Source organism: Ammospiza caudacuta, chromosome 2, assembly GCF_027887145.1.
Source record: "Ammospiza caudacuta isolate bAmmCau1 chromosome 2, bAmmCau1.pri, whole genome shotgun sequence".
NCBI classification, from domain to species: Eukaryota; Metazoa; Chordata; class Aves; order Passeriformes; family Passerellidae; genus Ammospiza; species Ammospiza caudacuta.
Genome location: NC_080594.1, coordinates 44293171 through 44309873, shown reverse-complemented (window position 1 = coordinate 44309873; position 16703 = coordinate 44293171). Strand labels below are relative to the sequence as shown.

Sequence of the window (16703 nt, the reverse complement as noted above, 5' to 3'; positions counted from 1 at the left end):
CTTTTGAGTATATCTATCAATTGGGAAGCGTAGGGAAGACAGAACTGGAATTGAAGATACAAAATTTAAGAGATGGCAGATACAAATTAGAATACATGGCAACATATCAAGTAGCAAATATACTCTGAAACTGCCCAAATACTGTAATAAGTTGACAAGGCAGGTTATAGAATCTCCATTCGTGGAGATATTCAAGACTGGCATGGACAAACTCCTGAGAAACATGATGCCATTAGTCCTGTTTTGGATGGAATGTTGGGCTAGGTGACTTCCAGAAACTGAATCCAGCCTCAATTTTTCTTTAACAGTCATGCTTTCCAGGAGCAGTGCAATGGGACAGAACAATACAAAATAAAAGAAAGAAAAAGAAAAGAAAGATCAATTAAAAAAAAAAAAAGATGGTTTTGTGGTTTTGTTTGTTTGTTTGAATAGTTTTTACTGCCTAGCTCCAATCATTTTGGTTTGAACTGATGACTGTGAATGATTTGGACTTTGGATTATTACTAAAGGATATCAGGAGCCATTCAGAGCAAAGATGTAGTAGAGTCAGAGAAAGGAAGCTTTAAAAAAATTGCTGACAATAAAAGAGTAAAAAGTAAAAGTGTTTCAAAGTTGTGTAGTGATACATCAAAAAAATAGAAGCTGTCAATGAGTCCAAGAAATTTGTGGATATTGTGCTGGTTTTGACTGGAGTAGAGATAATTTTCTTTATTATGGGTAGTATGGGGCAATTTTTAACAGGATTTGCTTTCCCTGTTAAACTGTCTTTACCTCAATCCATCAGTTCTCTGGCTTTTACTCCTCTGATTCTCTCCCTGATCCTTCTAGTGGATGAGTGAGTGGCTCTGTGGGGCTGCTGGCTGGGGTTAAGCCATGACAATGTTAATTTCTGTAGATAGGAGAGATAAAGAATTATCAAAATAGGCTGAGACTATTTGTAGGCTTATTTGGGCTCTTTCTAATATGGAACTTATTTTTTGCAATTTTTAGTATGAGGAGAGCTGTCTTGAATTTTGCTAGACAAAAAAAAATACTGATTAATTTTTGGATAATGATATCTTTGCAGAAAACCTACAGATCTACAGAAAAGTCACAGAAAAACTTTTCAGTTCTAAAATAAAAATCATGAAGACTTAATGTTCCATGGGAAGAAGTGTTTCTAAAAAAAAAAGAAGAAAAATACCACTTAGTATATGTCACTTGGCTTAGTAGTGACAAATGAACTATACCAGTGGATGTTCTTGGGGTTATGTCCTTATGTAATTGCAGTACATATTGAAGAGCTGAGAAAATTTTTGAGGATGAAAGTGAAAATATATGAAATTGCAAAAATATGAGATTAATAAATAGTCACAGACAAAAGTCTGAGAGATTTCTTTGAAGAATTATTGTTTGTCTTGTCAAAGAATAAGTAATGCATAGATCTGAGAACATTGAAAAAGGTCACCCTTACAAAAAAAAACAAAAAAAAGGGGTCATGAAATATCCTTCTGCTCAATGGTTTGAGAACTTTGCAAAACTGGAAAGTTTATGGAAGCTACATCAAACACTTAGCTGCTTCAGAATGTGTCTGTTCTGATGCCAGCATAACCATACTTCTATCACACAATATCACCTTTTTACATTGGTACAATACCATACCATCACCTTTCAGACTATGTAATGAGAGAAATTAGTTCAATATGACCTTAAGTCACACACATACACATGAAAATAACAAACTTTTCTCATACAACTTCTTGAGTTTTTATCCAAAACCTCCAAATTTAAAATGCTTTAAATATGTTTCGACTATTTTGGCACAGTTAATTAAATGACACTTTGGTAAAATTTAAAGGATACATTTCTCACCTCTAGCCTTATTATATCTGCTGTGAACATAAGTGGAGAGATGACAGTCAGTGAGTGCATCTACAAAATCATGTTGGTGACTGTACAGAAATGACAGGCCTAGGTGGCAGGAGAAAAAGAAGCCTACTACCAGTGAAGTGCTACAGATATTAATGTTGGTGCTAATTTTACTAAATATTTTTTATTATTTGGATTTAAATGCCATATTAATTAACTTAGACTCTCTTACTTGTTAAATTTAAAAAACAGAAACTGGAGAAATTATTTTTTAAATGGATTTAGCTAGAGGAAAGTGGAAGGGCAAGTTCGAAGAATGCTCATTAAAAGCCTTCACAAATATCAAATGACTCAGCTGCTTGCTTTGCTAGAACATTTTTCTTTTTCAAGGCTAGTCTACTAAAAAGAAGCCTCGGTACATTTTAAGCTTCCTGTGTCCATTATATTTATTATTTTTTCCCTCTGATTTTCATTTATTTGCTGTACCCATCGAAAAGAAAAATGAGAAATGCAGGAATCTCAGATACATATGTAGAAAATCTACTTACATGGAAGTCACTAATATCAGAGTAATTTGATTTTTGCTGATACTGATAATATGCCAGTGTGAAATTCATGTTATACACAACTAGATCTTATTAGAGATAGTATCTTTCCCAGTGGTAAGTGAATTTGCAATTTAAAAGCAGTGGTAGATCACTTATGCTGTTTTTCATAAATATTGTCAATTTCTTGCCTACTCACATTTACTAGGGAGAAACATTATATTTAAAATTCTTTTAAATTAACATGTTGTCTAAATGAGAGCATGACACTGATACTGTTGAAATACAAGGAATGTAACCCGTGATCAGTAATACTGTGATACTGATTTGTGATACTAATTTTCATATTATTAACAAAGTGAATACTTTGGCTTTCTTTACAGATAAAACGGCATAAAATTTTCATGAGTAAATATGGTGTCTATTTTTCACAATGAAGCAAATCTGAACCTTGACAACAGCAGTGACTGAGGTTCTACAGTAATTGAAATTATGTAAAATGCAAACAGGACAGATATCCCTTGTTCTGACCTAGAGTGTTTTTTTGCTGAATAATATACAGTTTCATTGCCAGATATTGCTTAGAAATACACCAGTGAGACTGCTCATTGGATAGCAACTTTATGGTCATTTATGGATTGAACTGTGTTCATAAAGTTAGGCAGAGACCTGAAGATCAATGACCTTGAGAGAGCCATTATCTTCGGTCATGACTATGTGGATTAATTGTAGCATTGTTTTCTAGATTAAGTGTAACTAATTTTTTTACTAATGAAATTAGAAAGCCAGTTTCCACCATTTTTTTTTAAATAATGAATCATTTGTTAAAGTTTCTGCCCAAAATTTAATTTTCTGCAAAATATATCTACTTTTTAAAATATATGCATAGACATTCTCCTTCTTTGGGACCAATTAGCACATAAATACTTAGAGTCCATTGATTTCTGAGACTGACAGACTGGAGAGTGTGAGAACATAATGTGAGAGGAGATGTCAAAAGCATCAAAAATTCCTCTTTAATTTTGAAATTTCATAATAAATTTCACAATATAGCTGCAAAGATCATTAAATCGAGATGCAATAGATGATAATCTGTTGAAAAACCACCCTAATTATTTTAGATTTATGATGGACAAGGAAGAATATTCCCTGTAAAGGAGATTTTCCAGTGCCAAATGAATTCTGACAACCCATGTGTAGAAGATCTTTGTAGCCTCCACACTGATCATGGATGCTGACTGGTAGATTTAAAAAATATTAAGCATCACTCAAAATGCTATAAGTTAAAATATATTATTGAAATACATGCTCATATTCTAAAGTTTGAAAAAATTTTTCAATCCAAAATATCTGGGTTCATGTTACAACTTTCCCACAATGCCTTGGGACCTCCTTTCACATTCTACTTTTTTGGAATTTAAGAATTGACTTGGTTCCTAGAGCCTTGAAACAGTTTGTTGCTGTATGGTTACATGTCACCGAGCTGTAGAAATTATTACTTTTCTTGTGACTAATTCAGTGATAATGCCCAGAGACTCTGGCTGAGGAGACACTCCCAGGTGCTGTACCATTTATACAAGGATTATTTCTCCATCAGCAAGATAAATAGGTGTATTCCCCCTGCCACAGTGAAGTCAGCTATCACAGAAATGCTTTCATCCAGTCAATGATGTTAGCCTTTAAAACAGGGTGGCAGCATGCAGGCAGTGTAGCAGGACTTGCTGGGACTCCTCAGATGCTTAGGGACTGCTTGGGACAGCTGCTTGAGGGAAGCTAAAAATCCAGCCAGGGTCTAACTGCTGAATAGCTAATCTGATTGCATCCCAATGAAATCCCAGCTGGGATTACAAGGCATCTTTTCATTTACTTGTGTGGGCAAATCATCTGCCCTGACTGGTGCAGAGCAAGTACAGGCAGAAAAATGAGAGGCTGGGTGTGTGTGCTGTCCTGGACACTCTCCCAGCCCAGGGCTCATCACTCCAGTCCTTCCTGGGCTGCTCTGGCAAGCCATGGCTGCATCTGTATGACCTGCTGACAAGGGGATGATCTAAAAAACAAATTAAAAATCCAGACAAAACAAAGTTTAGGTGAAATAATGGGGCTATTTTTCACCTGAATTGGATTCTTGAATCATTTCACTGTAAAGCAAGAGGCTGAGATGAGGGATAGAAATTTTGGCAGTTTGCCTCTGAAACCACACCTAACTGCACATATAGACACAGAAAAGCAAGTCTCTTGCCCAAAGTCCACAAAGCAAGTATCATTTCATATTTCTGGGTACTGGACTGTTTCCTTAATCATGTTCTCTGTATGTAAACATGAGTGGAGATTGAGAGATATTTAAGTGTGTGGCCAAATAAGTATGTTCTAAAAACTCATATATTCAGTTAGTAAAACAATGCTGCTTTGGAACAGACTCCTTTTCTCAAGGGATGATCTTGCCATTTGTTTTTACTGTTTAGTCGAGGTTATCATTGTTTCCCTTTTCTACTTTATAACCAGCTCTCTAATTCCCATTATGAGCCTGCCACAGATAAATTAGACCATGATTTATGAAAAAATTGAAAAGAAGTGACTTGCAGAACTCTCTCAGGAAGATTAGAGTTTCTGTCATGAACCTTCTCTTTCTTAATGTCCTGTGTATTTTCTTTCTTCACTACTTTTCAATCATTAAATTTTCCCTTGGGAATCTGTGGATGAGTGGTAGCATGAATTTAAGTGTTTATATTCCCGAGATTTCTTTTAAGGGCAAATGATGCTGAAAGTCAGAGTTTGAAGAGCCTTAAGCAAAGAAAAACCTTTAGGCCACTGATGATTTGTCATATTTTACCTGTGTGGTGAACAAACAGGCAGCCATTTGTAACAACAACAGAGAAATTAATCATATTTAAAATCAAAATTCATTAAATTTTTGCCCAAATGATAATTAGTTGTCAGCAGATATTCAAGACAGAGACAGAAGATCAAATATCTTGCATTCTCAGCAACTTAAAATGGCTGATCTTTTGAGCTTTTACTTTTAATTAGGGCTATGGACTATATAGGGGATACTTACAGTTCAGTAACTGAGTCAAAAAAAGTGGAAATGCAATTTCATGGAAATACTAAAAAGCAAGATCCTACAGGGTGGGACTCACCTCCTCTAGTATTAGTGTCTAATCTGTAGACTCCTGAAGAGGTGCAAAACACCCACATGCGCCTGATAGATATGAAAGAGTAATTACGCAAGCTGCCAAAGCAGCTGGGTGGCAGCGGGGTTTTGGTAGGGAGCTGTGTAGCTATTTTCACACAAATAAATCCTGCTTGAATTGAAAATTGGTAAGATGTGGTGGAACACTTCTTCAAACACCAAGCCAATGTATGAAGAAAAGAATGTATTTCTAAAATGTAGGCATCAATACACTCTTACCTAAACATATAATTCTGATTTGAATCGAGACTTATTTCCCTAAAAAGAGTCAGTGAGTGCCTACACAGCTGTATATGAAGTACTGTAGATAGTACTACGTTAAGGACAAGTAATAAAACATATTGTCTTGAATATTATTCCTGGAAAGAAAGACAGTTCAGAGAAGTCATGTGGAATCTCATAAACTATTCTATAGAGAATAGTTTACTTGGATATAAAAAGATAATTTTTTTGGTATTCTGTGGGAAATGTTACTTGTTTAACTAATTAAAACTTACAAATAGTAATTTTCTTTGGATATTTAACTGGGGGCACAGAGTAAAGTCTTCAAACTGCTTAACAAATTGCCCCTGTTGTTGTATTAACCCTAGAGATATTTCATTACTATGAGGAAATAAAGGGTGTTCTTATGAAAAACTGGAATGTTAGTAGGCTGAACTACTCTGCTGTCTGTGTGGCTGATAACACAAATGCAAGAAACCTTGTGCCAAGAACAAGTTGAGCCTGGTGCAATTCAGGGACCAAGAGACAAATCAGAAAATGTGATTCAGAATAATTTTCCATCCGTTTTACATATACACATTCTTTGCCTTCACAGTCCATATTTTCTGTTCAAACAAATGATACCAATCACAGTTATATAGAACTGAAATTATTTTGGAAAGCTATCACCATGATTATGAAGAAAACATATAATATATATCTAAGCCACATGTTCATATTCAAAAGCATAATAGAACGTGTACAAACCAAAGCACTTTACAAAACTGAATACAGATTTTGCCTATAAACTCAATCTTTTTCTTGCTGCTGCTCTGAAAAACCCTTATTTTCCTTTTTGATTTTTCCATCATAATTAAGCTTAAAAGCTATTAAAATAGGAACTTCAAACAGAAACACTGACAGATCCTTAAATACAGTAGAATGAAGAGAAAAACTGTAATAAGAACCTGTCAAAACTGAAAAGGAAGGAGTTTGGGAGACTAGAAGACTGCAAAAACAGTTTCTAAGGTTTTGAATGATGATATTTTTAGATTTAAGTGCTCTATGTGTTTCTGCTAATTACATAGCAAAGTGGGACAGATGAAATATCTAGGCATACAGCACAAATACTTCTGCAGTTCAAAGATTTCAGTATTGACTTGAAGGCAGGTAAAAAGCAAGAGCATCACATTTCCCTGTGTCTTTGTATAATATTCGCATTTGGAATTTAATGTCCCTGTAAAAGATCACTTTCTTCTCTTTCTTTTCTCTGACTTCTTTTACAGCTGCTGAATGTTAGGGAAGCATAACTGAAAGAAAGCAAAATAAAGCAAGCTTAGTTCAAGGCAGAACTTTAGCAGCCTCAATTCACTCCCTCATGTATTGTTACATGCAGCTTGAACACTTTGTCCCCTCCAGTGTCTTTATTCTAAATTTAGTACCTATAGACGATACTTCTCACCTAATGAGCACTGTTTAGTGTTCTCCTGTTCTTCACAGGTCAATGAAGGCTTGCAAGTTACCCACAGAAAAAAAAGTTTTCTCATAAACAATTGTCCAGTTTAATGTCCAGTAACTTCACAAATATCCACATGTCCCTATTTTTTGTATCCACTAATATTATTTGTAATAAGGGAACAACTGTCAGAGCAATTTCTATTAATATCCAGTACTTTGTTGTTCAATTTATAGCCTCTACAGGCTTCACCATGGCTGCAAATCTGTCCCAACTACCTCAGGGCACGCTCACAGTAAATGAAGAATATGGCAAACAGAGAGCAATTTTGCAACATGGCAATACACTCTGGGAAGGTTTTGTATGGGGAAGTGACATCTCCATTTAATGTGTTTTGGTGGCCAGGTAGGTTTGGCACAGATCTGAATGGAGAATTTCATGTGCCATGGAAGAAGCATTGATAGAAACTCATAATATGGCCATATTTTTTACAGATCAGAGCCTCCCAGCTGTTAAAGGCACTGATCAAATGATGCACACACTCTGAAAGGATGAAGCAAGCAGATGTAGTTGGATGCTTCTCAGTGGTGCCCTGTGACAGGACAGAGACAACGGGCACAAACTAAAACACTTGCAATTCCATGTAAACATCAATTCCATTAAAATATTAAAATGGTTTTGTTTGTTTGTGTTTGAATATTTTTTGGTGTTTTGTTTTACTGTAGGGGTGCTTAACTCTAGTAGAAACAAATTTCCCAGATAGGCTGCAGTGTTTCCCTCCTTGGAGTTACTCAAAACCTGACTAGTCATGACCTTAAGCAATCTGCTCTGGCTGGCACTGCTGTGATCCTGGGAGTGGACCAGGAGCTATCCAGAGCTCCCTGCCACTCACTGCTGCTCTGTAATTCTTTTATATCATTCAGAAAAAACAGGAAAGAGTTTTTACCCACTTGCAATTAATAAAATTACAATTGTGATTGCGTATTGCAATAATAGAGATGAAGTTTGTGTCCTGGCGAAACTCAGTCTATTACTTTCAAAATATCTGAAATTCCCTCTGCTGCTTAACATACCAAGTTTTCTCATCTTATGTAAGTACTCCTTCAAACAGAAGTGGAAAAAAGGAAGCTAATTGCAGCATAGAAAAAGTGACTGATTTGAAGTGGCAGGTGGAGTTTTGCTACCATTTATTTTCCCCACAGAAAGGCTTAGTGTATTTAGGTCTTCAGCAAGAATTAATCTGGGACACGGGTGGATCAATATGAGCAATGGCACAGTGGCCACAGGGAGACTGGCACTGTGCTGCCCTTGGTGATCTGTGGTGAGCCTGACCTTCAGAGACTCTTAATGCTTTTCCGCACAGCTCGTTCCGTGAGGTGAAGGAGAAAGCTTAGGCTGTGCCACTGTGCCATATGGGAAGTAAAAAAATCCATAAACACAGAACTACATTGCCAATGAATACATAGGTATTAGGTCATCCTTATATTTTCTTCTTTTTTTTTTTAGATTAAATATTTATCTGCACACAAATTACGGTGTAAAAAAAACAAAGCGTTATAATTTGAGAAGCTTCAAACGGAGAAGAAAAAAGGCAAAATAAAGCAGCACAGAATTGGGACTAGAAAAGTCGTGCTCCCTCAGTTACTGATTTGTTGGTTAAACTGTGCTTTCTTCCTCAGTGGCACATTTTTTTGCTTAAACTGTGTTTTTTAAAATTATTTTTTTATTACTTAGTAATCTTAAAAAAAAAGGAAAAAATAGGGACTAAAGACAACATTTTCACTCCTAGAGTGCTTTCAAATTATTTTATTTTAACTATAATAATTGGATTTGTAATGGAAATAATGAGCTAGACTAAAAATTTAATATAAGTTTAATGAGGAGAATATTTTAGTTGTACGAGATAGCACAGAAAACAGATGAATGAGGATTTATAAGACTTTTCAACACTTTTGACTCCTCAGGTGTATCTGTTTAAACATCAACTTAATCACCACTACAAGGCAATCTAGAAAATAAAAGAAATTTTCTTTAAGAAAATGAAGAAAAAGAGATTACAGCTCAGGTAGTAATGGCTCACAAAAATTTACGTAGTTGTAAATAATTAAAAATTACCTGATACCTGAACAGAGGAACTTAAAGACAAATTAAAAATGGTTGTTCTGAATTTAATTGTTAACTTTGTTAGGAGAACTCATGATTTGTATTGGTTCTACTGACACTGAATTCTGGTCAATTCTAGCGTTCATGATAACATTTACTGTCTACAAAACATCACTTTTGTTGCTTTTTTTTAGTTTGATACGTAAGTTAAAAAATGTTTAATTATGAACAGACTTCTGGATGGCTTTGTGGTCTGGAAGGGCTGGGTCTTGGTCTTGTTCAGAAGCCAACGCTAAAGTAGTAAGTGATGGTTTGATTACACTTTAGGAAGTACCTGATTGAAACATTTCAGAAACTTCACAAAAATATATTTTGGTCACTGAACTCTTGCCCAAGGGTCTAATTCCTCCTATTTAGGTTCTAAAGCAAAGTTCCAACCAAACAGTTTACTAAAAATAAAAGCAAGAACTTTTTCTTCAGACTTTGGTCCCAATATAATCCCCTTTCCTATAAAACCAAAACTATTTATGAACAAAAAGATTCCAAAGTTCTTTACAAATTTTTGTGGATGAAAATATTATTCAAGTCAATAACCAGAGCATACCTTACCATAGCCTGCCATAAATGAGACACAACCATCTACCAGCCTATGAGAATCAAGTACTGAGACAAGTTGTTAGGAAAGATAGCTACAAATTTTAAATATAGTGAGATGATGAATGAAAACATGCAGCTTAAATATGTTCTATATCCAGACCACTGATATTGGTGTTGTGCTCAGCTGTATTTTAATTCCAAAATAGAAGGATAACAACTCCCTTCCTTAAACTGTTAGGTGAAATTGCAGATGAAATCATCTTTGATTGAATGCATTAATGACTCACTGAGATAACGATATCTGAAAGAGACTTGAACTCTGTTCAAAGGTTGATCATTAAATGTCTTGTACCAGTAAGCTTCACAGACTCTGCCTTGATCTTTGGAAGTTCTAGTCTTCTGCATAAAAGATCTCCAATATCCTAAATTTTATTTAATTTCTTTTGCATCAGTTCTAGATCTTTGCCTTTGGTTAATAGAATTAATTGTAAACATTTTGGAAACTTTATTAAATAACTATCTTTTTATAGGAGCAATTTAATTGTATTTTAATATATTTTGAGATTGTAAAACTTGGAGCCATGCTTTTATCAGCAAATAACTGATATATAATAACTGACATAACTGAATCTCCAAATTCTTTTGGATCTATCTCACAGACTTGCCACTCATTTGGAACTCAATTGAAAAACCCTGTTACAATATGCAGATTCTTTCCTAAAGGAATCAAATTACCTGGCTGCTCAAAATGATTTCTGGGGATCAAGCCTGTCATAGCTGTACTATGAATTCGAAGGGTTTGACCTGGATAATTTGTTTGAAGGTAAAAGAGACCAAGAAATGAAGCTAATGAAGGCATTCCACAGTTATGTTCCTAAGTGCATGGCTTTCCACTGAATCTGAAACATTTGAGGCTTTCAGACTGCATTAAATTCTAGGAGTTTAAGTCAAGGTCTGACTGTAGTGAGGACTGTACCCAGCCATGAGTCCCACAGGAACAATCAGACTTCAGTTACCTTTGGAAATGTTGCTAGAGGTATTTCTGTCAAGCTGTTTATACAACAGCTTTTGTATAAAAAACACCTAAGGGGCAACAGAGTTTGGGAGACATGGGATGGATTATAGCAGACCCATTGCTCAAGTGAAATTTTTTCTTTGCTGTGGAGGGGAAGGTCTCTTTTTTATTCATTGATCTTGCTAAAAGGATCAGATTCCTTTGCTGGGCTCACAGACTTCACAAAACTTAAACACAATGTAGACTTGATACCCACACTTTATAAGAGAAAAAAAATTGTGACAGAAAAGAAGAAATTATATTGTGGTTCTATTCTTGACCTTCCTTTTTACTTAACCTGAATGTTGCTATTGTTTAGCTATTTTTAAAATTGATTATTATTTTTTTTATCTCTAAGGACTTCATAGTCCATAAGAACTCATCAGATGACAGTAACTAATTAGGTTTTTTTCCCCAGGATTTTTATCAACAGACTATGAAGAAAGCCCACTTCTAAAGTATACTGATATGTTTACAATGTCAGCTCATTAATTTCTAAAATGTTTAACAGTGTTCCTTCCTTCTCAGAGTGCCCAAATCATGGAGACACACATATTATCTTCATTGATTTACACTTCCTTTCACAAATCAGAGTAGGCTTCCTCACCTCCTCTTAAAGAGACTCTATAATTTTGTTTAAAGTATACTGTATAGAGACAGAACTAAATTCCATTGAAACTGATATTCCTCTCATGCCCAACCCTCTATAAACAGTAGATGCAGGGAAAATGCTGTAAATAACACAAGATAATCCTTGAACAGCTGACTAAATATTAAGTTGAATGCAACCCTCTTCTTTCAAATATCTGATATAGTTCAACCACCATTTCATTTTCCATGTTTCATCATTTCTTGTTCCAGCCTCTGTCTAAGCAAGCAAGTATCAAAAACTACAAGTACAAAAAACCAAAACTTCAGATCTATTGTTGTAAGATTTTAACTTTAGAGTTAGGCTATGTTTGGACAGACATAAAGTACTTACTAAAATGCTTTACTGGTCTTTGATTAAAATGTGATTTACACGTGGTGATCAGAGAAACCATAGTGAGTTTTGTGGAGATGAGAGGAAAAGGTCACGTAATGAAAAGTATCAACGGTGTAGGTAGAGCATAGAGACATCAGTGTCACAATATTTGATATTTTCAGCTCCTTTGTAATATAAATCTGTCATATTGTCAATATAAATGATAGAACTCCTGTTAGTAAAATGTATGTAATACTGTTTAGGTCTCTCCCCTTCAACAAAAAAAGTTCAATATGGTACAAGAAGTTAGCCATTTTTCCTTTTCAGAACAAAACAAATGTCATGAGATAAAAATACAGCATACTTGAACAAAATAGCTTTGGCAGCTAATGAGGACAGATGCACTCTACTGCTTCCCTCAGTGTTGTAAAAATTAAAAAAAAAAGGGGGGCTTGATTTTATCTTTCTGATTATACTACACAAGTCATCTTAAATTACTTTGTTCACATACCACATTACCAGAAAGAGGAAAAGATTGCTCTTTGTGCTTAAAGACCATGTGCAGAGTAGCAAAACTATTCCAGTGTACAGATAAGTAATCTTGTAAAGTGCAATTACATCTGGCATTTAACCTGCAGTGCTTAAACTACTTTTACCATACAAAGCTGGACAGAACTTATTTAATCAAGCATAATCTGTTAAACAGATGTACCGCTGAGTGCAGAAACTACCAGTATAATTAAATCCTATGATGGAATTATATTTTCCTTCTCTGAATCATTTTAAAGCTATTTTTACATAGACTTCCATTGTGATCAAGCTATAAATCTGCCTTATTAAAATTATTTCAAATGAATAAGCACATTTTATGTCTTCCTGAATAGTTTGGCCTTTATGCTTTTGATATGTTCATACACTAGATTTGCAGTACCTCTACAGAATAATTGAAAGATTTTTGAAACTAGTGACAGAAAATAGAGACAAAACTCCACAAACAACACCTTTTCATCTCTCTGCATCTCTGAACAATGTCAAGGTTTTTCATTTCAATATTGTGGAAACTATAAAGTCACTACTGTCAAACAAATCAGCTTGACAAAATAATTATGCCATACCCAGGCTGACGTTCAGCATGTTCTTGTCACGCTGCATTTTCACATCATATCACAGAATCCAACACGCAAACACAATTTGAGTTTACTGAGCAAACTTCTGACCTCTTATTCTGCCTTAGCACTTTGTCGCCTTTCTTCCAAGTGATGGTTGGCTTTGGAGAGGCTTCCGGCTCGCACTCAATGACAACTTCTTGGCCTTTGGTAACAATTATTGTTTTCCTCATTTGATTGAGTGGGAAAGTGGGAGCTGAAGCTGTTAAAAAGAAGTGAATTAACTCTACAGAGAACAACCTGTTGCATTGTGTTCTAATAGAAGATTAGAAAAATATATTTGGGGTTGGGAATAGAATCTGTTTCTCTCTTTGAAATTATTATGTCAAAGTCAAAATTTTACAAAACATTTGAAATTAGCAGCCAGGATTACATGATAGGTTTGTAACTTAATCCAGGTACAGATTATTGAGAAATCTTTCGCATCTGCAGATTACAGTAAAACTACTTGTGAAATCAAAAAACCTTAGAAATTAAATAATGCAAATGCAAGCTACAGTTTGCCCATCTCTTTTTTTTTTTAATCAAGAACTTGTTAGATGTAAATAGTTCAAAATGAAACAAAGTTTTAATTCTATACCAATCCAAAAAGCACTCTCTAGAGTTAATGCTTGCAAAGAATTTTAGTGTTAGAGAAATTTTAATGCTTTCACTTCTTATATTTGTCTGAATACTGGGAATTTTGAGAACTTCTTAATAAAAGATATTTAACCATACTTGTTCTTAGTATTTCACTTTCTAAGAATTCCCATTTTACAAACAAAAGCTAAGATAATAAATGCATTTAAAAATGTCATTAATTACTGTAATTTCACACCAAGAAGCTACATTAGTTCTCAAGTGTTTGATTGCATTTTTCTTGACCTACCTTTGTAAAGTCAAAGGTCTCTACCTCAGCTATACCTCACCTCAGGTACACCTCAGCTACACAGGGACATTACACTTCATTGCCTCAAATATATAGAATTTTCCTTGCATTATTTTGGTTAATTCACATACCAGAGATATTTATATGGACAATTTATTCTGTTATTTTCCCTTTGGTAAGGCAGCAAATTAAACACAATTGCTTATTTAATACAATATTATGGTTAAAATTTAACATGGGTACAATCTTACAAGCAAGAAAATGAAAAACTAATTTTACTGCAGCAATATAAAGGGTCTGTTTCTGATATTAAAGAACATCAAAGAAAGTCTGCAAGTACCTGACATACTAGGTATACTTATTTTATAACAGGTAAAAAAACAAAGGCAAAGAATGCTGTAACCTGTAGGTTAGCTGACTGAATCACAAACGACCAAAAAATTGATGAAAAGAAAACAATCACTGGCCTTGGTTTTTAACTTTATGGTTATAAAGAAATGATTTTATAACTTATCAGTGAAATTCTAATGTTGGCCAGCTAGGAAATAGCTGAAATGTACTAAAAAGGTTATTTACCTAAAGAGCCAAATGTTAGCTGAAATACAGTATATTTCTGCAATTATAGCTTTGTTACTCATTTGACTGGGAGTTTAAAGGAATGATTCTCATGTGCAGGTCTAATCTCTGATAGGGCCATTAAAAGACTTCGGTGGACAGCTTTCTCCCTGCTACGTCATACCCTAATAGAAATGATCTTGCAAGTCTGTCTTAATCTTCTGGAAGGGCACTTATCACTATTGTTCCACTGCATGTTGCTACAGTTTGGTTTAAGGGAAATTAGAGTGTTCAAAAGTTTTTCCATTGCATGTTGCTACAGTTTGGTTTAAGGGAAATTAGTGTTCAAAAGTTCTTCAATTTTTTTCTTCATTAACTGCTTGCTTCAGCTTTTGGATAATGATATTTTTATCATATTTCTAGGTAACACTATGTAGTATATTTGCTTTCCTTTGAAGGATATTCAGCCAAGTAGGTAATTGATATTATTCAATTCATTTTGGTGATTTCATAAGAAGTTTTTTGAAACTAAGATCTTGCATAATTACCTTTGAATAACGGCCAAAGTAGAAATAATATGTTAATTCTAACAGAGATTAAAATACATTTACTTCCTCTAAATTTCATCTCCTGCACATATGTTTGAGGGAGTAAAAATATTTTTCCATTTATTTGAACTGAAATAGCCTTATATGAGAAATATTCACAAAATGCTTCGGAGTCAGCAATGTATGAATGACAATTTTTGTTAACAGAAGGCCCAATGCTCTCTGAGGCAAGAAAGGACTCACCCACACATAAATAACAAGAATGAAAAGAAACCACTTTTATCTGCTCTGCTGTTTGGACTGGCAGAAGCTGTTTCTTGTAACAACAGTCCAAGAAAAGAATGAGTTCTCAAAAGGGGAGAAAGGAAAGTTATTATTTTCCAAATACTCACCTAAAACCTTCAGCTCAGCACTGGCATAAATTGTACCATACTTATTTTCTGCTAAGCACTGATACATTCCAGCATCTGAGACATTCACACTATGGATCATCAGAACACCATTAATCATCTCAATCCTGCTCTGTAATAGAATTAAAAAACATTAAAAATTATTCTATAAAAGCAAAAAGGAATTGGAAAACTGCTGTGTTGTTAGCTTAAGGTGAAGCAACAGAAACAAGTTTCCTTGGGCTTACCTTTATCTTGTTATACAAAAAATTACAAGAACGAAAAGTTAAAAAATATTTGACAGTAAATATTTTCAGATCAATTCATTATATTCAAAGCTTCCTTTATTCTGTTTATTTGTTTGTTTGCTGATACCCTTACATAATTTTTAAAAGCAGCTCATCCTGGGAACTTTAAGGAGGCAAGAAATTGTGGATGTAATGTGTCTGATGATCTTCAAATAGATAGCAAATGTTTTGGTCTCAGTAATGGTGCTATTTTCATAAAAGGAGATATATGAAAGATTGCTTGCATAAGTAAGAACTAAAGGGTCCAATTACTTTCATCATTAGTACAAATTTCTAATTTGAAAGGCCAACTAGCAGAAAATAATTACCAAAACTGGAAGAGAAGGGACATCAATAACTGTTTATGGAAGGGAATATTTAATGAAGCTATAGTATGAATAATTTGAACTACTATAAAACAACTCTAAGTTTCATTATAACAGTTGTAAGTTAAAATTGATAAGGCATAATTTGTTTGGGAATGCAAAGGAAACTGTGATAAAAATTCACTTTGTTGTAAGCCCTCACCCAGCTCAAAGTAAAATTCAATTTGAAATTTCAGAGCCTGGAGAAACTAATGGTTTGGAAAATCAGAGAACCAAAAGTAGAGATATTTAAATTGCTTCAATTTCAGCACTAATAGCTTCATATAAAAAGGCAGAAATGAATAGAGTAACCTTATTTTCAATGCCTCACAGCTTCAAAAGTAAACTGTTTATATGTTTCTTTTCTGGTTGTTTGCATAATTGGTTGATGTTCCCAGATAGATAGAAGGGACATTTGCTGAAAAGGAAGACATTACATATTTTATATTCATAAATCCATTTTGTTAATTCATTTGCAAATATAGACATTTTCTCCCAGAATGAAACAACTAGCTCTATTTTAATCTGGAAAAATAGATTAAGTAAGTTTACAAAACTTTTGTTACT

General features: G+C 34.3%; 1 protein-coding gene across 1 annotated transcript in view; it reads right to left on the bottom strand.

The window, feature by feature from the left end:
* Positions 1-16703, bottom strand: part of CNTN5 (contactin 5) — a 607373-nt gene that overhangs the window by 106635 nt on the left and 484035 nt on the right. Inside the window, exons 13-14 of the mRNA XM_058822197.1 lie at positions 15488-15617; positions 13176-13326 (exon numbers count right to left, since the gene is read on the bottom strand). Of these exons, the coding sequence (XP_058678180.1) occupies positions 13176-13326; positions 15488-15617 (281 nt within the window). The remainder of the gene's footprint in view (positions 1-13175; positions 13327-15487; positions 15618-16703) is intronic.